At 38.1% G+C, this 22,870-nt stretch overlaps 2 protein-coding genes and 2 long non-coding RNA genes across 10 annotated transcripts; 2 read left to right on the top strand and 2 right to left on the bottom strand.

Moving 5' to 3' along the window:
- Window positions 1-2,522: 2,522 nt before the first annotated feature.
- LOC129748828 (calcineurin-binding protein cabin-1-like) lies at window positions 2,523-12,761 on the bottom strand. Of its 7 annotated transcripts, none has more exons than XR_008737840.1 (19): window positions 12,570-12,761; window positions 12,025-12,138; window positions 11,356-11,970; window positions 11,170-11,296; window positions 10,855-11,029; window positions 10,436-10,589; window positions 10,091-10,332; window positions 9,854-10,019; window positions 9,479-9,781; window positions 9,270-9,420; window positions 9,061-9,208; window positions 8,901-8,987; window positions 8,560-8,838; window positions 8,150-8,494; window positions 6,952-7,122; window positions 4,566-4,624; window positions 4,424-4,498; window positions 4,290-4,356; window positions 2,523-4,196 (listed from the first exon to the last, which is right to left on the bottom strand). XR_008737840.1 is itself a non-coding variant. In XM_055743589.1 (19 exons), exons 2-18 carry the CDS (start codon window positions 12,651-12,653, stop codon window positions 4,458-4,460), a joined length of 3,261 nt encoding a protein of 1,086 aa, XP_055599564.1. In that variant the 5' UTR covers window positions 12,654-12,656; window positions 12,727-12,745; the 3' UTR covers window positions 2,523-4,356; window positions 4,424-4,457. The 7 variants fall into 7 exon arrangements, 5 of the variants coding, with proteins under 5 accessions (XP_055599564.1, XP_055599563.1, XP_055599565.1 ...); XM_055743589.1 differs by having other exon boundaries at window positions 2,523-4,356; window positions 12,570-12,656; window positions 12,727-12,745; XM_055743588.1 differs by having other exon boundaries at window positions 2,523-4,356.
- Window positions 12,762-12,826: 65 nt separating this feature from the next.
- Window positions 12,827-13,654, top strand: LOC129748842 (uncharacterized). The gene is made up of 3 exons (XR_008737847.1): window positions 12,827-12,961; window positions 13,023-13,274; window positions 13,344-13,654. It is a non-coding gene; the product is annotated as an uncharacterized LOC129748842 (long non-coding RNA).
- A 989-nt stretch (window positions 13,655-14,643) lies between these two features.
- On the bottom strand, window positions 14,644-15,530 carry LOC129748843 (uncharacterized). Its single transcript, XR_008737848.1, has 3 exons — window positions 15,337-15,530; window positions 15,024-15,275; window positions 14,644-14,954 (listed from the first exon to the last, which is right to left on the bottom strand). It is a non-coding gene; the product is annotated as an uncharacterized LOC129748843 (long non-coding RNA).
- A 4-nt stretch (window positions 15,531-15,534) lies between these two features.
- Window positions 15,535-19,239, top strand: LOC129748830 (cullin-2). Its single transcript, XM_055743597.1, has 11 exons — window positions 15,535-15,807; window positions 16,208-16,435; window positions 16,495-16,867; window positions 16,934-17,019; window positions 17,080-17,311; window positions 17,487-17,806; window positions 17,867-18,045; window positions 18,104-18,480; window positions 18,540-18,641; window positions 18,754-18,867; window positions 19,036-19,239. Exons 1-11 carry the CDS (start codon window positions 15,689-15,691, stop codon window positions 19,165-19,167), a joined length of 2,262 nt encoding a protein of 753 aa, XP_055599572.1. The 5' UTR covers window positions 15,535-15,688; the 3' UTR covers window positions 19,168-19,239.
- The last annotated feature ends 3,631 nt before the right edge of the window (window positions 19,240-22,870 follow it).

Below are 22,870 nucleotides of genomic sequence, written 5' to 3'. Positions count from 1 at the left end.
TTCCGGTTGGCTTGGGGTAACATAATCGTTAGAATCGACCATTTGGTAACCTAATTGAACCAAATCAATCGTGTAGTCGTAATTTTCTAAGGGATTTTTAGAATTTTGAGAAGCTGCTTGCCCTTTCAAGCAGTCTTTTGAAAGTTTTTTGAGCAGAAAGGACAGTTGTTGGTCTCAAAGTTCATGAAACCACATCTATGGCAAAAAACATGAGCAGGTCTGTTGCATTCTTTATGGTGATGACCACGGAGTCTGCAATTGTAACAGATACCTTCAGGTAACGGTGAGTATTGTGCAAGTAAAAGTTCTAGACCGTCAGTAGGGGCAACTTTCTTCGAGGGGAGTTCTTGAATGGACTTGTTTGAATCTCTAAACCCTTTCTTGTAATGTTTGTCATCGTTTCCTGATTCATATTTCGAGTTTCCATAAAAATAACGCGGTTTTTGATGGTATTTCTCAGAATCGTTTCGAGTTTTAGGTTTCGTACCGGTATAAACTTCATTCACCTGATTTCTCATTCGCTGAGGATTATCATCGACCGATTGGAATTTGTACCAAAAAGTAGCGTCTAATTTTCGACCGAACGATTTGAGGTCCACGAGATTATCAATCTGTGACGCGATCGCGAAACCCCTGTAATCTGCTCGCATGTTCCGAAAGATGATCTGAAATTTCCTTTTCTCGGTAAGGCGTTTCGTGAAACCGTTAAAGATCTTTTGCATTTCCGTGAGATAATTTTGAAATTTCTCCTTCGGACCTTGCTTTCTAGCAATTGCGCGCATTTCACTCGCGTGATCATGATCGGGGGAAAGAAATTCGTTTTTAATTTCGCGGACCAACTGCTTCCATGAAGAAAATTCTTCATTTTCTACCCCGGACATGAACCACGTTTTCGCGGGACCTCGAAAAAGATTAATAGCGGATCGGAAGAGCTCTTGTCTAGACACGTTTTCAGAATCTGCCGTAAATTCGACTTCGCGCAAGAATCCCATCAAACCTTGGCCGTTATCCTTGCCGTCGTACCAGAGATTCCAATCGGAAACTGGCCGGCCTCTACGCGAACGATAAGGTTGTTGCGGCGATCTTTCTTCGCGCCGTCGAGGTTGAACACGCCGATCATCTGTATCAGAATCTGAATTTGATCCGCGGAAATCGGAGCTGTCGAGAAGAGAAGGTAGGGGAGAGTGGGGTATTATGGGCCACTTTCTTTCTTTGTTTCATAACTTTTTCATTAGAAGAGATAAAATGAAAAAAATATATGGAAAGGATTTCTACATTCTTAAGGTATCATAAGGCATTTTTTGTTATTTTTTAAATACATTAATTTTCCGAGTTTTGACTGTTTTGAAAAAAGTAATTTTTTTTGGATTTTGAAAAACTGTGGGGAAACGTGGGCCACCAAATCCAAATTGACTAGATAACGTACAAAATTTATGAGTTGACCCAAAACTGAAATTCCATAATTCATTTGGTTATTTTAAAGCAATTTCAGATGAGGAAACTAAAAAGAGAGTTGTGTATGATCGAATAGATCCTAAAACCTGGCTCGCGAACGTTTCAGCATAATTCCATATAAAGGATTTTTGTTCGTCTCTATCGCATTAGAAAAGATGGACAAAACATTTTTCATAATTCTTCATTTGGCATAAGAAAACTATGCAGATTGGAAAAACGTATTTTAAGTACTGAACGTGTATGAAAACACCAAAATATAGGTGGCCCAAGTTACCCCACAAAATGTGGCCCACGATTCCCCACAAGCAATGATTTGGAAATTGGTTGCGTTTGTGTGACCTATTTATGTTTTATCAAAAATTCCTTTTCCGCGCGAAAGAACATGACAAAACCAAGATCATAATCGTATGAGCATATCTTTGTTATGTACTTGAGGTCTCGCACGGATGCAGGTTTGCGGGTGCTTGTTTGATTATCTAAGTACATTTTTCTAGGCAAGTTTCATAAAAGAAGCATATGATACGTATATAAGTCAACAACATATAGAAAAACATGCTTACGCAAAGCGACGACGATGACAGTTGGATTGGGATTTTTATTTTAACACACAGCTGAGATATTTGAAGTGGCCCACGTTTCCCCATGGCCCACGTTACCCCACTCTCCCCTAAGTATTTCGTTTTTGTTCTAAGCGACACGCGGTTAATGAATCGTTCGTTCTCTTCCGAATCTGATACCCGATTTCGCGCCGAATTACTATAAGTTTTTAACATTCGCGGTTGATCGCTAATAGATTTCAAAATTCGCGGCTGAGTCGATGATTTTCTGCCACCGAGGCTAAAACCGATCGCTCCTTCTTCTTCGGTACTATCATTTTCGCTCTCTGATTCGTTACAACTTTCCTTTTCGATATTTTCAGGTTCAATTTCAAAATTATTAGTTTTTTTCTTGTAGGATTGTTTCTTTTTAGGTTTCGATTTTTCTTTTGAGCTAAATTTAATTCAGCTAGCGAGCTCACGATGTTCGCCATCAGAGTAGATTGTGCCTTATGTAAGGAAGCAAGAGGCGAAAAGAAAGTATGTAGATGTCCTCGAATTGCAGCCTGAAGTTTGTCTAAGTCTTTCAAGTCAGCATCAGCTTCTGCTACCTCTAGTACCCTAGTGCATCGCACATAAAAGTGTGCTAGTCTAGTTCGGAGGGTATCACGAATTCCATCGAACGGTATTCTGTTTTCTAAGACGTCAACGATGTACTTTACTTCCCTATCAATCAGCCTAATCTCTTGGTCGATAGATGTCTGACAACGCGAAAAGTCAATATCTGGATTGGGTTCATTTTTCTCGGTCTTGAGACGGTCTTTGAGTCGTCTCATTAAAGCTGCTTTAGAATCTCTATCAGCAACTTCAACAGCTCGGATGGTTAACTCATAAACAATTTCTTCTCTATCCAAATGGTGTACCATCATGTTTTGGTATAGATTTTGAATTTCCAATTCCATCTTTATAATTTTAAATGTTCCTAAAAAGTAAAGCAAATGTCAATAAGTCGGGTTGATACTGCGGTTGAGGGGAAGCACTGAGAAAGCTGCTGTGCTTTCCAACTCTTAAAACCGACACAAAATACAAGTTGTGGGTGGTAATGGGGAAAACTTCTTAGTTTTCACAACGCAAACGATGTCGAAGATTGAACAAATTTCTCGTTTCAAATATGCACTTATGTAAAGTTTGGTTCAGCAAAATTTCAGCATTCAAACATCCAGCGATCGTTTAGAGAACGATCTAATAGTTCAGCAGGAACTGCTTCTATCCTTCCCTCCGGGATTTTAGGAAAATGCAACGTAGTTACTTTTTAAGCGGGCGCCAATTATAACACGGAGAAGCTCAGTGGGTGGGAAATTTTGGAATGTAAACATAGGGGGGAACTCAGGGTCGGTGTGTTGCAACGTGACACTTTCCTTCGGCGGAACTCGCACTAGAGAAATCCAACTGGAATCAGACGACCAGGAGCGTGCACGGGTGATTACCTCTCATGCTAGCACCCAGGTCCAGTAATTATGCTACTCAAAACGCGGACAAAACAGAACATGTAATTTTGACTGGAAATTCGCTCGAGTGAAAGATGGAAACGGAAATAGAACAACGGAATCAAATTAATCGAAAAGGTGTAGATTAACTAAATATTCCCAGTAAAGTACTGCCTTTAGTTTAAATTTTACATAATGTGAGAGGGTTTATTTTTACATAATTTTCCTGTTGTGACGTCACATAGATTTAGGCATACTTGCGGTTAGTTTTAGTTTTTCACGGAACTTAGCTGGAACGGCGACAGGCGGCTGGCTCGGTGAACAGCAACGGTTAACCACATGCGTGTGGTGGTTTCCGACGTTGGTTCAGGGTTCACAACAGGCGTCTTTCCGGCGTCCCGGAAGAGCCCGATGCTGGCTGTGTGTGACCCCTGACTGGTGCTGCCGAAAGGTCCTCGCCGGTAACCTCAAAATTGACGGGCAAGGTTATGGTGCGGGCCTTTCACCACCGGATGGTTCTTCGAACAAACCTCAAATTGGTCGAACGAGGTTATGTAGCGGGCCTTTTACCATCGGATGGTCCTCAGAACATAACCTTGTTTATGTCGAACAAGGTTTTGTTTTTCCTTCTGCCTGGTTAGCGAGATATCGCCGTGTGCTCGTAGTCACAGTTAACCTGTATAATTAGCCGACAAAATAAGAAAAGGCCCTCTTGGACCTGCCAAGAAGGGTTATAGTACCAGTGACATAACAAAGTTTACATAATCCACGTGGTTTACAAATCTACTGTTTTTGTTGTTCAGTTATTTACCTTTTCTTTGTTGCTTTTTTGTTTAGTTCTGTTCACACTGTTTATGTTCTTTTAACAATTTCTTAATCTATAACAATAATTACATTTAAGTTTTAACATGTGCTTTTACACGTTTTATGTTCTTGTTTACTAACCGTACTAATTTTTAATAACCGCACCGTACTACTTTTAGTGTTCGTAATACGTATAACTTTTGGTACTTTTTAACTCTAGAATAAGTTTTAGAAATAAATTAATTAATATACACCACAAATTTATACAAAACTCAAAATTTACTTTGACTACACACGACGCGCACTCTAACGAGGTCACAGACAGAAAGAACATGTTCCGCTCTGAAAATATTTGCGAGACTTTACTTTCAGTGGACCGACACACATACATATTTATTCGGAGGCAAATTTACACGGTGTGTCGCTCTCTGGGTGCCCACACTTCCCCGTGACGTCCCTGGTTGAGCACGACGCCTATGGATAACTCAGAGAAGGAGAGTGACCGTGCGGGATGACAGATGATTTTGGGTGAAGTTAGCCGTTCTGAGCGACTTTTGTAAGGTTCTCCACTAAGGGCAGGGATGTCAGGATTAGGTGGCGGAGCCACGCAAAAAAATGTAACGACGGTTACAGTAGATACAGATAGAGTTGTAGAGCTACCACCACACAATAGAAGGCCGACCGTGGTTCGCCCCACAAGAGTAAGACTTGCAGTGCGAACGAACAAAAAGATGACATATGATCGCTCAGAAAAGCTCCAAATGCAACCGAGACACATTTATCGATAGATGCGGTTTTCGGTTTTGTATCATTACGTGCGTTTTTAAACGTTGTTCAATTTTTAACAGAAATTTCGTGACGGGAATTCAGTCTCCACAACCCAGTTTTGATGAAACTGAGAGAAATCACATCACAATTTTAAAGAGGCATAATTTTGTTTGTTGTTGTTCAATCAGAAGGCTACTGAGGCTACTAACATGAAATTGTGGGTAATTGTTTTGTCTACAACTTATCTTTCCACAGAGACAGAAAACTAAAATGATATGTATTGAAGTCAAAAATGATCAATTCTAGCGTGCGTTCACGTGATTCAATCATATTCATTTCAAAGGAAATTCAATTTGCCATCGTCTGATACAATTTTTTTCATTCTTGAGTAAATTGACCTGAAGAATGATAAAATCCCTTTATACTTCTTCTTCGCAGATGTTTAGATAATTGTTGGAAAATATCGATCATTATGTTTTACTGCTTTCGAATTCGCTGCAGAAGAGAAATTACTGCAAATATCACGATCATCTTTCGTATTCGTGATTTTATTTTCAAATTTTTTACCTGAAATGGTTTTTTTTTTATTCTGTTCAGTTTAGGTTGTATGCATTTTTTTTAATTACCTATTTTTTATTCCGTCTCGTGATGTTCCTGCGAGTGACAGAAGAAGGATTTCAAATATGTTCCAGCCCAAGTTTGAAGTTTTTTTCTACTGCGCTTCATGCATATGAGTCCCATGGGTAAAAATAAAAATTGAGAAAAATGCATCCAATGTTTTGTTTTGCGAATACTTTGTACAGAACAACGCACTATAAGAGGCATTTTCTTCTAAATTTTGGGAAAAAATTGTACATACTGTAAATTACGATGTATTTGGAAAATGGTTACGCAAGTATATCAAATGAATTGAGTACCTAAAATAAAATAAATAAATAAAATCCGTGAATTCCACAACGTGTAGGTTGATATGAAGGTTTCCGAAGTGTGTCGGTCGATGATCTAATTTTTAGAAACTTGGGTTTTTTTAGAAAGACTATCAATTAAAATTAAATTATTGCTGAATCAAAAACAACACATCATCTTCGATGAAAAAGATCACAAGAAAAAAAAACAATTCAATAAAATTCGCTACCAAATACAGCACGCACGACAAAAACTTGCAAAATATGGCTTTTATGTAGCTGATTATTTTATTCTTTTTTAACTGAGAATTCAATGAGCCTAACATTGAATTTGAAAAAATATGTATGAATTAGTTTGATGGAATTCCCATAAGGCTAAGCTTGTCTAGTTAAAGTCAAAATTGTTATTTTTGACATCCCTTTACAAAGAAGTTTATCTGACATTTGTTTTTTTCGAAGAATACATTGTTTGAATACATATTTACGGAATTACCGTTCACCGAGGAGCAATTTTAGAACATTCTCTAATAGCAATTTTTAAATATTCTATAATAAATAGGTATGGGACAGCATAGGCTTGGTATTTTTTCATATATTTTGGGAACAAAGTTATGAAACTATAATCAGTCTATAATGATAAAATAACCGTATAAGAACGATTTTGGGATATACTGAAAAATGATGAAAGTGATCTTTATTTTCTCAAATTTTAGTAAAAACATCGGCATCTCATTTTTTGACCCGAATGACAATTGTTAAAGGGTCTTTAATAAATATTAATAATAATAATCGGCATCTCATTCTTATTGCCCAGAAATCTATCGCCTATCTTTTAATAAAAAAAACCTGGGTTAAGGGATCTCAACTCAAGTACAGATCAAATAAGAACATAATTGTGCCTATTTGAGGTTGTCAAGCCTTGCTACAGAAAAAATATAGCGTTCAGGCAAAGTGATTAATTTTAAGTACTATTTTTTCTTAACGTAATAAACTTACCTGTCATTCTCCGATTTGTTAGGACAGTTCAAAAATCGTGCACAAAAAGAATGCACATTATATACGAAGGATCCATACTCCACCCATAATTGTGGATCATTTTCATTGATCATCAGACATTGTTCAAAGCATTTCATGGAGTTGTTTGCTTCGTATAGAAATTCATTGGCGCTGTAAATTTTATTATATGTATTCTATGTGGGAGTATGACATTTGGCATAAAGCCATTTGGCATAATGCCTTTTGGCATAAAGCCATTTGGCATAAAAGCCATTTGGCATAAAGGCCATTTGGCATAAAGGCCATTTGGCATAAAAGCCATTTGGCATAAAGCCATTTGGCATAATTTCTTTTTTCGTGTGATCACGTTGAGATTCACTTTTCGGACAACGTTGCATGTTTTTTTTTCTTAAGTTTTGCGGCATTGCCGCAAACATCGAGGATGCAGGGGGTGAGGCGGCACAAAGCCGCCGAGGCTCCCCAATCCGAGGTGGCCGCCGACCCGCCGTCGGAAGCGGCGGCCTTATTACATTGGTCTAGGTCTACTGGGGCCTCCTAGGTTTACGTGAAAGCTAGGGGTGATCCCTTAGCCCCGTCCGCCGCGCGATAGCGCGAAGGACAATATTTAATAAAAGTTCTAACGCGCAGCCTGAGGAGGCTGGTGTTGACTTTTGTAGAACCGCAATAAGTAAGGCGTTTAGACCTAAGCTTGAACCGACTCCTCACGCTGCGCGTTCGAACTTTCATGAAAGTGTGTCCTTCGCGCTATCGCGCGGCGGACGGGGCTAAGGGATCACCCCTAGCTTTCTTGTAAACCTAGGAGGCCCCAGTAGACCTAGACCAATGTAATAAGGCCGCCGCTTCCGACGGCGGGTCGGCGGCCACCTCGGATTAGGGAGCTTCGGCGGCTTTGTGCCGCCTCACCCCCTGCATCCTCGATGTTTGCGGCAACGCCGCAAAATTTAAAAAAAAAATTGCAAGTTTATTTAAATAGTCACCACTCGGTAAGCTGAAATTATGCCAAATGGCTTTAAGCCAAATGGCTTTTATGCCAAATGGCCTTTATGCCAAATGGCCTTTATGCCAAATGGCTTTTATGCCAAATGGCTTTATGCCAAAAGGCATTATGCCAAATGGCTTTATGCCAAATGTCATACTCCCATTCTATGTAAACTACTGTTATATTTTATAAATTTACCTGAAAATTTCAGTTGAGTTCAAGGTGGTTTCACATTTGCTCGCTTTTGATAATGCTACACCCGCCCAGGAATCGAAACGGGTTGACTCGATCGTCAAGTCCATAACATAATAGTGAATAGCTTTTCCAAAATCTCTACTTTTAAAGTAATAGTCTGCCAGCAAATAGTAAATGGGACGTATTTTGAAGTTCAAAATATTAACGGCTTTTGGAATTAACGTAGATTGTTCACCGTTTATGAAACGCATTATTGGGTTCGTGTAATTGGAAATATCACAACTTTCTGGCATAAGTATTAACATATTCTGAAAAAGCGCTTCCATGTCAGCAGATATCGAGTCGATTCTAAAAAAAAAGAGAAATCAATTCATGCTCGATGAATTCACAAAATGTTGAGTGTTGAGCAATACTTGTAAGAATTAAATTCTGGTAATATATCAGGACGAATCACATCAAATAGCTGTATTGCTCTTTCCCAGGTAAGCTGTTGATTTACTGCATCGTGCTCCTGAATGTGTCGCATTCTACCTTTTTTAGTTGGATATCCATACAGACAGTATATCGTTTGCTCTAGTCCTTCTTTGATGGATTCACGATACGGTTCATACAATGGAGATCGCAATTTCGGAATGACTTCATCTAATATCATGTACAAAAAGCGGCTGTCGTTTCTGGAACACCAGGATTTTCTAAGGTGAGAAACAAATTATTAGTTTGTAAATTCACGCACCATTGCGCTCAATTTTTATACTTTCCAAGCAGCTCGTGAGCTACGAAAAATATCATCAAATTATTCGAAAGATTTTCTGGTTCGAGCTCCAGCTTCTGTTTATCGCGCCTAGTTTAACGAAACAAAAAAAAATCAATAGACTTAAAGGAAATAATTACAAATACCATTTAGGATTACTGACCTCTCAATGATGTAGTATAGAACAGCCCACGCTTTCCAACAATCGATGTTGGTTACAGAGGAAACATTCTTATCCGAAGGAGCGTCCAACATGAAAGTAAGTACTTTATGAATCGACTGTATAAGCCGCGAAAGTTTGTCAAATTTCACTGAAAAACAAAACAACACTGTGATTGCGTGGGAAGACACTTTGAATTAACGTCATCTTACAAATTTCGACGGCTTCCAAGTCCAATAGCGAATGTATGTAGATTAAGCAATAGTTTATGGAGTCACACCATGAAAAGTGCCGATAGTTTGGAAATAAATGTTTCATATCTATAGAAAATTTAAGCGCCTTTTCAGTCCAAATTAAACATTCCTGAAATGTGCATAGGTGAATACAGAGAGAGTACTTTCAAATAAAAAGATTCAAATACCGTATACTGTTCAGTATTCCATAGACATTCCAACATTATTTTTATCTGCTGTATAGAATTGGCACACTTTTGGTCAAAAATTTGTTCATATTTTTCTTCAGCGGATAAACTTTCTCGCAAAATGACAATCAGTTCTTCATATTTTTTGTTCTCGTACAATTGCTTTATACTGCTTAGCTTTATTCTGCGCCATAGCAGAGCACTTTTTTCCTTTACAATTTGTAAATCATACATGTGATTATTTTTTTGATTGGGTAACCGAATGCACGTAATGTCTGGAGCGTTTTCCAGCAAAGCTTCAAGCTACAGGTACAATTAAGGAAGGCAAACCGTTAACATGTAAACATGATGTTTCTTATTATTTAGGATACATACCTTTTCAAGATGTTGCAGAGCTAGGTTAATATTGTTTTCTTGAAGGGTAACAATATGCTGTAACCAGAGATGGCGTGTTTGAAAAAGGAAGAGGTCACTTTCAGCGACATTTGGTAAGTAAAATTGCAAACCACTGAGCAGCTCATGGGATTTTTTTGAAATTTCCCTGAAAAATATATTGTAAATGTACATTTTGGCTGTCCAAACTAAAACGTGAATACAAAAATATACGCTTACACTTTATCGTTAGTGATCATGTTGTCAAGCTTTAGCTCCAGATACAGAAGTGTGACGCGACATTCTTCGGTAATCTCGCTCATTTCCAGTTGGTTCCATGTTTCTGGGCCGTAGGTTGTGAACGTCGTTTCATAAATTTGCTGGAAAAGTTCTCGCAACTCTACCGGCAGTTTTTCGTTCCAATACATTGACAAATAGGACAGATATAGGTATCCAAGTTTGAAATTGTCGAAGTCGGCAACCTAAAATACGTTCCGTGTTTTGTTTATGATGATGTAATATCGTAGAATGAAAGAAGGGGAATATCTGTGAGATCGAGTGTGTGGTTTTTTCTCATATCCTTACCTGTAAAGCCGATGTTAACTTGCAAAAACTGTTTCTGCTGATTGTTTCGAAATCTTCCAGAGTTAAGTTCTGTAGGTGACTTTGAGCAGGGTTGCTTTTATCGATGTTATATTTTTTGCCGGAGAATGGAGAAGTGTCATCTTCTATGCAACTACTGAAAAGAAATTATAACTTTGTTACATTACGTTGGTTACCTGATAAACTGTGTGAATATGATACACCCTGAAGGACCTCAAGGAAGTACAGTCAAGCCATTTATATGTAAGGTAAACCGGTATTTAGTTTTAGACATATTAACATTCGCTCCTATATGACAACGAAATAAAGGAGTTTTCAGCAGAGTTGTGCCTCGAAAACGTGGTTGACGCGGATTACAAAAATATATTCGTTTTTGATACATTGGGAAAAAAAGTGCCTACCTTAAGTACTGGCCAAATACTCGTCGAATGAACCCATCAGCTGTCGACTCTACTGCATCCGCTGCATCTAATAAACTTTTTTTGCGCGTTGAACGGCGATTTTTATGCCAGCCCCACTGTTCGAGAATTTTCAACTCGCTACCACGGCGACGACCTTTAATATCGTTTTCTTCCACTGGAATAAAGAAGGAATGCGCTGAAACTTGGTATTACCTATTTCCTAACATATAGAAAATTATCTAGTGCTAATTATTTTCAAAACAGAAAGTTTTAATGATTGTTTGATAACCAAAACATTTTTTTAAATATATTTACCATTAATCGATTCGTTTAGATCGATTACAGGTTCATCACCGCCGGAGCTTTCCATTCGTTCTGGGGTGTTAGGAGTTTTATTGGAAGGATCATAGAAACACTGTAGCCTATGTGCGTACAAAGTAACCTGGAAGAATTGAAAAGTCTTTTTTAATTTATAATTTTATAAAATACGAAAATACTTACCCTATTTTGTGCTTTTTCGTAGTTGTGCAATTGGATTATTAACTCACCGACAGCAAGCCACGATAACTGGTCAAATTTAAACTGTTCGTAATCAAAAGGTGGTATTTCTTCCGGGACAGTTTTGAAAGTATCGGCGGGAAAGCACGTTTGTTCTGGAAGTACGTGGTTTTCAAAAGTTGGAACTTTTGTACCCGACAGCTCTTCTAGAAATGGTAGGGACGATGCGAATCTTTCTTTTATTTCCATCAGCACATTAGCGGCCCTTCGATACTTGTGGTCTTTACCGTGACACATAATAGCCCATAAAAATGCTTCAATAATATTTCCAGTCAAACAAAAAACCTGTAACATTCCGTCTAGGCTGGGCCAGTGGTTGGGGTTTCGTTCGATACATTTCTCAAAATAAATCTTTGCAATCTCAATTTGTCGATGTTCTAAAGCTAATTTGGCAAGGTAGAACATCGTATAGACATCGGTTCCGTCCAGTTCCACGGCGTCTATCAGATACTGCAGAGCTAAATCGTTGTTTCCGATTTCTTGATAGAGAAATCCAACATTGCGATAGCAGTTGTATTTCACCAGAAATAGCTTATTGTCGTCATTGTTTGAAACAACCTTTAAGTAAAAAAATGTTTATAATGTGTACTATCAAAACGCTGTCGAAATTACCTTGTTCAACACTTCTGTTTCCAACAACTCTAAGAATAACGAAAGAGAATTTTCAGTGTCGTTTGAATTTTTCAAATTCAATGCTCGCATGTATTCTGAAATAAGAATCGTTTCCTGTAAATGTAAAAAATCGTGAATGATTGACCTGATACAAATGAAAGTTACAATATTGTACTGAAAGGCGATTACACGCCTTTGCGGTTCAGTTAAAAACCCGATACCTACATCTTGGCTCTCTTTTTTTTAATGCAATTCTAACGAATGAAATAAACCGCAATAAATTTCTTTTAATACTAAACGAAATTAAAGCCTTAAAATTGCATGTACCTAACTGTTGTCGATAGACATTTTTCGATGATATAGAGGGATTTTTCCGTAAATTTAACGATCAAAATTGTGGTTGCGTGTTACAAGGGTCTCTTCTCTACAGTATTTACAAGAACGCCACATTTACAAGCCCGGTCCGCGCTATACATCGTCAAATACGTATTTGACGGTGTACCAATGCACGGGCGGGCTTTAAGAGCAACCAAAATGTTTCTTACCTCAGCTTCGCCGGTTACATTCGGCTCTTCTTCGGTGTCACTGTTACTATCCTCTGGATCGTTTAATGCTCGTATCTGAAGCATTTTCTAAAAGAATGCACAATGGTACAACTTTTAATTGATTAAACGAAAAATAGCGCAACTTATTCCAAAACACCTAAAAATTTATGATTTCCGCGCTCTGCACGCTGCAATTTACACTCAGAAACAAAACAACCCAAAATTAAGAACGCCAGGGCATCAAAACAAAGTTCATCTGACGTTCTTAATTTTGGGCTGCAGTCAACACCCCAAAAAAAAAGTTCACAGCTTGAACTGTCTGCCCCAAAATATTTTTTGTTTACTTTCTTGGTATCGAGAGGATCACATCGTTTTTTTTGGTAAATGAAATGGTAAGAACGATTGAAATATGCTTTTTAGTGTCTGGTTACATTTATTTCTTTACTTTTTCAGGAAAAGTGAACTCCGAAATGACAATGTCGTCAACCGACACTTTCAATTTTAAGCGGAATGACATCCGGATGTGCCTTCGGATGGTGAAAAATTCATTACCAGGCTACGAACAACCAAAAAGAATACGAGCTGATTCATTGATATTGGAACCAGTATGGACGGAGGATGAAAATATTGAGGATCCGGATCTGGATCCGGCACGGAAAGATATTACTATTTATGCGCGTAGTAGGGGTTTATGTAGTTCCAAAGGTTAACCATTTGTTCATATTTGATTTTGTTATCGTTTTTTTCTTACCAGATTTCTCTTCCGTTTTCCAGGTAAACGAACTTAGTATGGACGAGTGCCCGGTCAACCGCATCGACAGGCTTAGTTAGTAACAGGAAAACATGCCCCCCATATAAAGTTAGCATACCAAATTTTTAATCCGTTCCGATGGTTCTCCGATGTCATTCTTGCTTTTTACATGATGAAGCTTTTCTTCCGGCAGCATCCCACAGGCTAAGTGACTGTAGCTTATATGTTCTAAGTGATAGAAAACTCGAGAATTACGAAGAGTTGTTAATTGCAGTCTACATAAAACGAATTGCAAGAATTATATTTTTGTAGATGCAAATTTTATTCAAATAAAAATGAACAAAAGTAGCTAATTTTTATTCCCAAAAAATTCTTATGCCCTTTCGATAAGATTGGTTGGCTCAAGCAACAACAACAAAAACCCTACCGATGACAACACCCCAAAATTAAGTTGTGAGAATGACGTTTATTCTCAAGTTTGGGAAGACCCCTCCGAACTTATTTTCGTCGGGAGCCAGTTTCATCCGATTTTGCGGCATTTTAACTTGGTTTTGGGTTGTAGCGGCTTAGAGTGTATGTTGTTATTGTTTGGATGAATCAGGGATGCCAGGTATAGTGATTTGCGAATTCGGAACAAATTTTCCTAATATTTTTATAATAGAAATTTTATATCAATAAAAATATTAACATTTTTGGAGCAACATAATTTAATAATAGTCTATATGAATTATAAGTTAATAAATTATTTTTGTGAGAAGTCGCAATTTCGATTTTCTAATATTCTGCCTCCCTGACACACTACACATTTAGCAATTAGCACCTACTCGAAGTTAGTTTTATAAAACCTGTACATTTATTTTCTAAGTTTTGTGTCATTTTATTATTCTTTTTCTTTTCTGATTTTAATCTTACCACTTATTTGATAAATTAACTGATCGAGCAAAGAGGAATTACAAATAAAATAAATAAATTAAAAGTACCCACTTATGTGTCAACCAAACTTCTATAAGAGCGATGGAGTCAATCCAATTTCGGTTCTCTGACATAAGCGTGTAGTTGTCATATGACGGTCGTCGACGCTTACACTCTAAGCCGCTACAACCCAAAACCAAGTTAAAATGCCGCAAAATCGGATGAAACTGGCTCCCGACGAAAATAAGTTCGGAGGGGTCTTCCCAAACTTGAGAATAAACGTCATTCTCACAACTTAATTTTGGGGTGTTGTCATCGGTAGGGTTTTTGTTGTTGTTGCTTGAGCCAACCAATCTTATCGAAAGGGCATAAGAATTTTTTGGGAATAAAAATTAGCTACTTTTGTTCATTTTTATTTGAATAAAATTTGCATCTACAAAAATATAATTCTTGCAATTCGTTTTATGTAGACTGCAATTAACAACTCTTCGTAATTCTCGAGTTTTCTATCACTTAGAACATATAAGCTACAGTCACTTAGCCTGTGGGATGCTGCCGGAAGAAAAGCTTCATCATGTAAAAAGCAAGAATGACATCGGAGAACCATCGGAACGGATTAAAAATTTGGTATGCTAACTTTATATGGGGGGCATGTTTTCCTGTTACTAACTAAGCCTGTCGATGCGGTTGACCGGGCACTCGTCCATACTAAGTTCGTTTACCTGGAAAACGGAAGAGAAATCTGGTAAGAAAAAAACGATAACAAAATCAAATATGAACAAATGGTTAACCTTTGGAACTACATAAACCCCTACTACGCGCATAAATAGTAATATCTTTCCGTGCCGGATCCAGATCCGGATCCTCAATATTTTCATCCTCCGTCCATACTGGTTCCAATATCAATGAATCAGCTCGTATTCTTTTTGGTTGTTCGTAGCCTGGTAATGAATTTTTCACCATCCGAAGGCACATCCGGATGTCATTCCGCTTAAAATTGAAAGTGTCGGTTGACGACATTGTCATTTCGGAGTTCACTTTTCCTGAAAAAGTAAAGAAATAAATGTAACCAGACACTAAAAAGCATATTTCAATCGTTCTTACCATTTCATTTACCAAAAAAAACGATGTGATCCTCTCGATACCAAGAAAGTAAACAAAAAATATTTTGGGGCAGACAGTTCAAGCTGTGAACTTTTTTTTTGGGGTGTTGACTGCAGCCCAAAATTAAGAACGTCAGATGAACTTTGTTTTGATGCCCTGGCGTTCTTAATTTTGGGTTGTTTTGTTTCTGAGTGTATGTAGTGAACATAAATAATCAACATCCAGAACAGTTTTACGTGATCGTTTCTTCCGTGAGAAAAAAGTTTCCATATCGTATATTTTCTGGTAGACTCGCTAAAAGTAATGTTATAGGAGTGCGTACGGGATACAAGTGAAGACAAACAATATCAAGATGTCTCTGAAACCTAAGCGAATCGATTTCGAGGCGACCTGGAATGATCTACAGAAAACAGTGAAGGAAGTCATCACCCTTGGAAGTGTTCAACGGGACGTTTGGAGTAGCCGTTTTGTGTATGTCATCCTTTCATTAACCTCAAATTAATTTTATATTGCCTTATTAGGCCTTAACAATTATCGGTTTTAAAGCACAAAGTCGAGCGGATTTGGTTGCTTTTGTAACCTTGATAACTTTCCTAATTCCGAATTCTGGTTGTCCTTCAGAAATGAATTGGCGATAAAAACAGCTGACGCTCAATTTCTTCAACACTTTATTTATTAGGGATGTTCTAAAAAATAACAAATCGTTCAACGGCCTTATATTTTTTAAAAGGAATTTCAGTTTCGCGTTTTTTAATCTGAACTGTTAGTAATCAAATATGCATTTTATATGTAAAATGCACATAAAAAATATTTCCTATAAATTATGATTACTAACAGTTCAGATGTAATGTACCTATAAATATCTTTTCAGCGATATCTATTCGATATGTGTTGCCCACCCAGAACCATTGGCAGATAAATTGTACAGTGAAACTAAGTTCTTCCTCGAAGATCATGTACGCTGTCTATTGAAGGATAAGGTCAATCCTTCATCTTTGCCATCGAATGTTAGTAGTGAGCCGTACGGTTTGCTGAAACGTTATTATGATGCCTGGGTAGAATATAGCAAAGGTGTCGAGTACCTCAACTATCTGTATTTGTAAGTTAATGGCGCAATCATAACAAAGATCCAAATAATCGCGGCTTGTGTTGTTTCAGGTACTTAAACCAGCAGCACATTAAAAAGCAAAAACTTTCGGAAGTGGAGGTTGTCTACGGCTGTGTCGGTCATGATTCCTATGAGCAGCTTGAAGTTGGCGAATTAGGACTAGACATATGGAGACAGCACATGATAGAATGCTTAGGATCATCGCTTGTTCAACAGTTACTTGAGGGAATAAAAACTGACCGTCTAAACCAGAACCAACCTTCCGATATGACCAATTATATTAAGGGTACTATACAAAGCTTCGTTAGTGTAGAAGAATACAAGAAAAAGGGAGCTTTACAGCTTTACCAACAAATGTTTGAAGCTCCTCTCCTGGCGGATAGCGGCGAGTTTTATAAATCTGAAGCTAATATACTTCTACAGGTTGTCTAAGTGTAGTGTTAACTTTAAAAAAAAATTAGCACTGAAGTATTGCGTTGATATTTACAGGCTTGCACAGTTAGTAGTTATATGGAACAGGTTATTAAAAAATTGGAAGAAGAAAACAAACGTGCTTTGAAGTATCTCCATGCAAGGTACTTGAATGGAAAACGAATTATATGGAAAGCATTATTAACATCTGTTTATTTTTTCAGTTCGATTCCGAAAATGCGCAAAGAATGTGAACAGAGAATGATAACTGATCATTTAGATTTTTTGTACTCTGAGTGTAATGATATGGTTTCTTCCGAGAACAGAAAAGATCTTAGAAACCTCTACACTATATTGAAACCAATACCAGACGCTTTAAAATTGCTCGTACAGACTTTCTTGGAGTACATCAAAGGAGAAGGCATCAAAATGATATCGACATTGAAGGGCGAAACGGTAAGAAATTGGTTATGGTTTTTCAATTACTTGTTTATAAGAACTTTATGCTTAGTTTCATGAATCGATTTTTAGTTAAGGTTCATTGATATTTTTAAACAATAGTTGATTTTTGGATTCAGTTTAGTTTACTAATCTTAAAACTTCATTAAGACATTCAATTTATTTTCTTTAGGTTCATGTGCAGTTCGTCGAAGGTATGCTCCAGGTTCACGAAAAATACGAAGAGTTAATATCGGACACCTTTAAATCAGACCCATTGTTTCTCAGTGCACTTGATAAAGCTTGTTCAATTGTTATAAATTCTAAAATATGTGAAAATCAACCGTCTAAGAGTGCAGAGCTTGTGGCTAAATATTGTGACAGCTTGTTGAAGAAATCGAAAACCACAGAAAGCGAAATCGATACAAAACTGACTAAAAGTATAACTATATTTAAATACATTGAAGATAAAGATGTATATCAAAAATTCTACAGTAGAATGCTGGCAAAAAGGTATTCAATTGGATTTGAAAGCCTACTCTTAGTACAAAACTAACACACTTTTTCCTATAGATTGATTCACGAGCAATCACAAAGTATGGATGCTGAAGAGATGATGATAAACAAATTGAAACAGGCTTGCGGGTACGAGTTCACAAACAAATTACATCGAATGTTTACGGATATATCTGTATCAGGAGATCTGAATGTCAAGTTTAATCATTATCTCAAAAAACAAAATGAAGAAATAGGTAAATTAAAAATGATTTTATTGCAATTCACATGAAATTTATCAAGCGCAATTGGCAGGCATCAATTTATCAATCAAAATATTACAAGCTGGAGCGTGGCCGCTTGGCCCAACACAAGTAACTGCAGGGTTTGCGGTGCCACGTGAATTTGAAAAACCGGTACGCCTGTTTGAGAATTTTTACCACGTAAACTTCAGTGGCAGAAAGCTGAGTTGGCTACACCATTTATGTCACGGAGAATTGAAAATAACTTTCGCCAACCGGAACTACATTATCACCATGCAGACGTACCAGATGGCGATTCTACTACTTTTTGAAACGGTTGACCACATGGGTTACAAGGACATCCAAGAGTCGTTGCAACTGAATGGTGACATGCTGCAAAAGCATATAGCTAGTCTTGTTGAATCTAAGCTTTTGCTTGTTGACACTGAGGTAGGAAAATGCGTTTTTCTTTCATATTTGTTTCTGATTTTCATTTGGTTCATTTACAGAATGTGGATACCAATTCAAAGCTTTCGCTGAACAAAGATTACACAAACAGGCGGACTAAATTCAAAATTACGGCAGCATTGCAGAAAGAAACACCTCAAGAGGTAAATATCTACCTAAAATAGCAATTTTTATCATATTTATGTGCGATTTCCCACTTAGCAGAAAACCAAATCATATGGAATTACAAATATTAATGGTTTTGCTTTTTTTTAGATTGAAAACACTATCAACTCTGTCGACGAAGATCGCAAAATGTATCTTCAAGCAACAATAGTTCGGATTATGAAATCGCGAAAAGTTCTTCGCCATAATGCTCTGATTCAAGAGGTAAGTTTTGGTTCTGTCATCGATTAGTTAAGAAACGCATTTAATCGTGCGTTTTTAGAAAGCAATGTAAAACAAAAGAGTATTTCAGTCGGAGTCCTTGCGAGATTTTATTTAAATATTATTGTTAAGTAATGATTTTACAACACCTGGTTTTGTATTTATTTTCAGATTCTCTCTCAATCGAAGGTTAGTTTCGCACCGAGCATAGGCATGATCAAGAAATGTATCGAATCCTTGATTGACAAACAGTACATTGAGCGAACCCCCAATTCCGGAGATGAGTACAGCTATGTTGCCTAAGTGATTAATATCGTAAGAGGACAAATGTTCATGCTCTTACGCTGTGTTGAATAAAACATATTAACGTATATACATACTTGTTATTTTTTCTCAGTCAAGATAGATTTTAGTACTAGGCTTTCAAGAACTTCACATATTCAGATAGATGTAGAACTCAAATTAAATTTTCATTATTAGATTTGAATTTCGGATTCCAATAATATATTGATTATATTTTCAGCTTCAGTTTCGGATTAAAGAGGCAAATTTTACATTCATATACCAAATTAATATTTCGAGTTAAGATACGAGGCTCTTGGAGCCAAAGGTATATAAGTGCATAAAAGCTTATTTGGAGAAATCAAGTTTCAAAGGCAATTTCCCTATATGATTCGAAAATATTTTTTTGTTCTTCCGAATGTCATTTTTTGTAGGAGAGAGTGGGATAACATATTTGAAAACATGATTTAAAAGGTGAATCTTGGGTAAGGGTAACTGAACAACAAATAACAAATATTAATGAATTATTAAAAAAATAGGCGATTGTCCGAAAAATATTTTTCTACAGGACGAGGTTGTTTGGTTCTGATCCGATAATTCGATCAGCAGCGCTTATGTAATTACACCACTAGAATCGGTATGAAATTTGCTTTCTGGTGAATGTAAATTTATTGCGAACATTTTTCGTTAATATACTCAAAATACAGTGCAAAGTTGTATTTTAGTGCAAGAAAATCTGAAAAAATTGCAAATTGACAAAAAGTCGAAAATTCTGTGTTTCGTATTTTCACAACCTAAAAATGCAAAAATGTGCCAAATTACGTCAACTTTTCAATCCTCTTTTCAAAATTTATCTGATGTGACTTAAACAATTTTTACGATTCATTGTTAAAAAAGTACGGTTTTACACCATTTGTTTACATTTCTTGTGGTCATGATCTTAACAAAAATTCAAAAAACTATATCCTTATGTGCAACATAAAGCTTCTAACTTCAGCATTCTTGGAGTTTTAGTAGTTTTAAATGAGGAGTGTCAAATTGACACTCAAGGCCTGATTAGGGAGTTTTTTCCTGGGCTTTCAGGGTGCGTCCATAAAAAAAGTAACGATGCAAAATTAAAGATTTAAAGAATTCATTGAAGGTGCCCGAAGAAAATGTTTTATTTGGATGCGGCTTGTGGTACAAGCCGCCACACCTCCAATAGTGTCACATTGAACTCAAGAGCGGATTAGGGTTAAACAATTGTTTAAGCCTGGATTCCTTTTCGTGCTAGGACCTGCACGACGGTGTCTTGTGTGATCCAATCCCTGTAACTGCTGGAGTGAGACAAGGATGTATCACCGCTTCTTTTTCTCATCGATGAGATCTTGGCTGGATCGATTGACTGTAGAGAAAACCGAGGATTTCCGTAGAATCCTTCGATAATGGAGCAGCTGAACGACCTTGGCCTGGCTAACGATATTGTATTGTTCGCCCTAGGATAACAAGACATGCAGAGTAAACTCGACGAACTCACCGAGAGCTCCAAGGCAGCAGGTCTCAAAGTCAATGTCGGAAAGACCAAGTCGATGGATATCAACACTGAAAATCCTTCCAATTTCGTGGTAGCTGGGCAACAAATTGAGGAAGTGAAGTGCTTCCAGTATCTTGGCAGCCAGATAGCGCCTGATAATACCAAGACAGACATCGGAACCCGAATCAGAAAAGCCCGATTTGCGTTGGCGAGTCTCAGAGATAAGAACGAGATTTGTAGGGAGGCGCTTGACTGGTGTAACGGTTATGTTTTAAACTTGGTTCATTTAAGTGTTTTATGAACCAATTTGGATAAACATGTAAAAAGATTAAATAAATAAGAATAGTTTTAACATACAAAAGAAAAAACTCAGTGCAAGTTAAGCTCCGTGCACCAAAAGTGTAAGTCGACCTGAATACCCGCTGTTGTCAAAAGGAAGAAAATCACGCAATACGAGAACGACTTCAAGAAAATACAACAACAACCACACGACGACACGCTTCCGCTTGACGAGCTCTCTGTTTTGCTGGCTGTCGTACGCTCAAGTGGCAGTTTTTTTCTGTTGTGTGCCGTGAAACCAAATTCACCGCGGTTTCCCGGGATCCTGAAAAAACCGACAGAGCCCACCGAACGGGAACGAACAGACGGTGGACCGAAGGAAACGGTCAAGAAGAGTGCTGGAAAGTCGGGCTTCTTTTTTCTTCCTCTCTTCTTGTTCTTCTTCGCAGATTTCTGGGTCCTTTCCGCATCTTCGAAAACTGACAACAACACGGGTGGTCGCATTATCCGAGGGCCGAGCAGCAACCGGATCCGAGAGCCGACAGAGGAACTGGACCGACGAGCCGAGAAAAGGCACCGAATCCGCATGCCGAATAGGAATCGGAACGGCAAACCGGACAGTGTTCGAATCCGGGAGCAGAGCCTGCGAGCCAATCAGGGATCATCGCAGCGGAACGAGCCTCGCTCAGGAAAGCGATATCAATCGGAATCGCGCATGGCGCGATTCTCATCTACAGTTTCCGGGATCAAAGTGCTCGTCATCATTCCGCCGTCGAAGCGTGGGAGTCAGTCGGCTCTGTTCAGAGCCATCCACGCGCGTCTGTTATTGGTTGGTCAGCTGATGACCATTTGCAAGCGAAGAAATGAGCGTTTTCGCTACACTGTCGATGCCGTGCCGGAGAGGCCTAAAGGCCAAAATGTAAGTGCCCAATCACTATTTTCTACATTGTAATGTTTGGCGGGAGGAATTTCCTGCTCTCATAAAACGAGCAAAGTGGCAATGGCCAAAATAAAAAGCAAAATTGTTGAACGCAGCAGGCGTTTAATAGTAACAAAATAATAATAGTAACCCATGTTTAAAATTTAAATAAAATTCTCTCTCTTGTTCCAACTGTTAACGAAGCTAGTTCGTTCTTTACGGCTCTCCATATTCCAAAAGGTTATGGGCCCAGAGCCAAAAAGTTAAAAAGTAAAAGTTTTTTGAATTTGAGTTTTTAAAAAGTACCGTCGCGAGTTTCGATTATGTCTACCGGTCAAGGCGATGTAGCTGCAACAGCAAAAGCCTTCAGTTCGCTGAATTTGCCATCGATAGAATTACTAATGGGCCGTGAAAATTGGTCCACGTGGCAATTCGCAGTCCAGACTTTTCTCGAACTGGAGGACTTGTGGGACGTGGTGAAGCCGACACCGAACGAGGATGGAACCATGCCGGTCGTAAACCCGGTGAAGGACCGAAAAGCGCGTGGAAAAATAATTCTTCTTCTTGACTCTACGAATTATGTCCATGTGAGGGAAGCGAGAACTGCGCAGGAAACGTGGTGGAAATTGGAAGCAGCGTTTGAGGATTCCGGGCTGACACGAAAAGTTGGCTTGCTGCGAAAACTAATCACAACGTCCCTAGCAACGAGCGACTCCATGGAAACGTATGTCAACACCATAGTAACCACAGCACATCAACTACGTGGAATCGGTTTTGACATAAGCGAAGAGTGGGTCGGAACTCTTCTGTTGGCAGGATTGCCAGAATCGTACAGCCCAATGGTGATGGCACTCGAAAACTCCGGAGCAGCAATCAAGGATTGAAAAACTCATTCAAACGAGCGACGGAACCTGCATCGCTCCGATTTTTGATCATTAAAAATGCCCTGGAACGCGAATGAGGCGTGAGCGAGAATCTCCTGTTCTCACGAATCAAGCCCGACCAAAACGGAA

Source organism: Uranotaenia lowii, chromosome 2 (assembly GCF_029784155.1).
Source record: "Uranotaenia lowii strain MFRU-FL chromosome 2, ASM2978415v1, whole genome shotgun sequence".
Classification (NCBI taxonomy): Eukaryota; Metazoa; Arthropoda; class Insecta; order Diptera; family Culicidae; genus Uranotaenia; species Uranotaenia lowii.
This window is presented reverse-complemented; position numbering and strand designations above follow the sequence as displayed.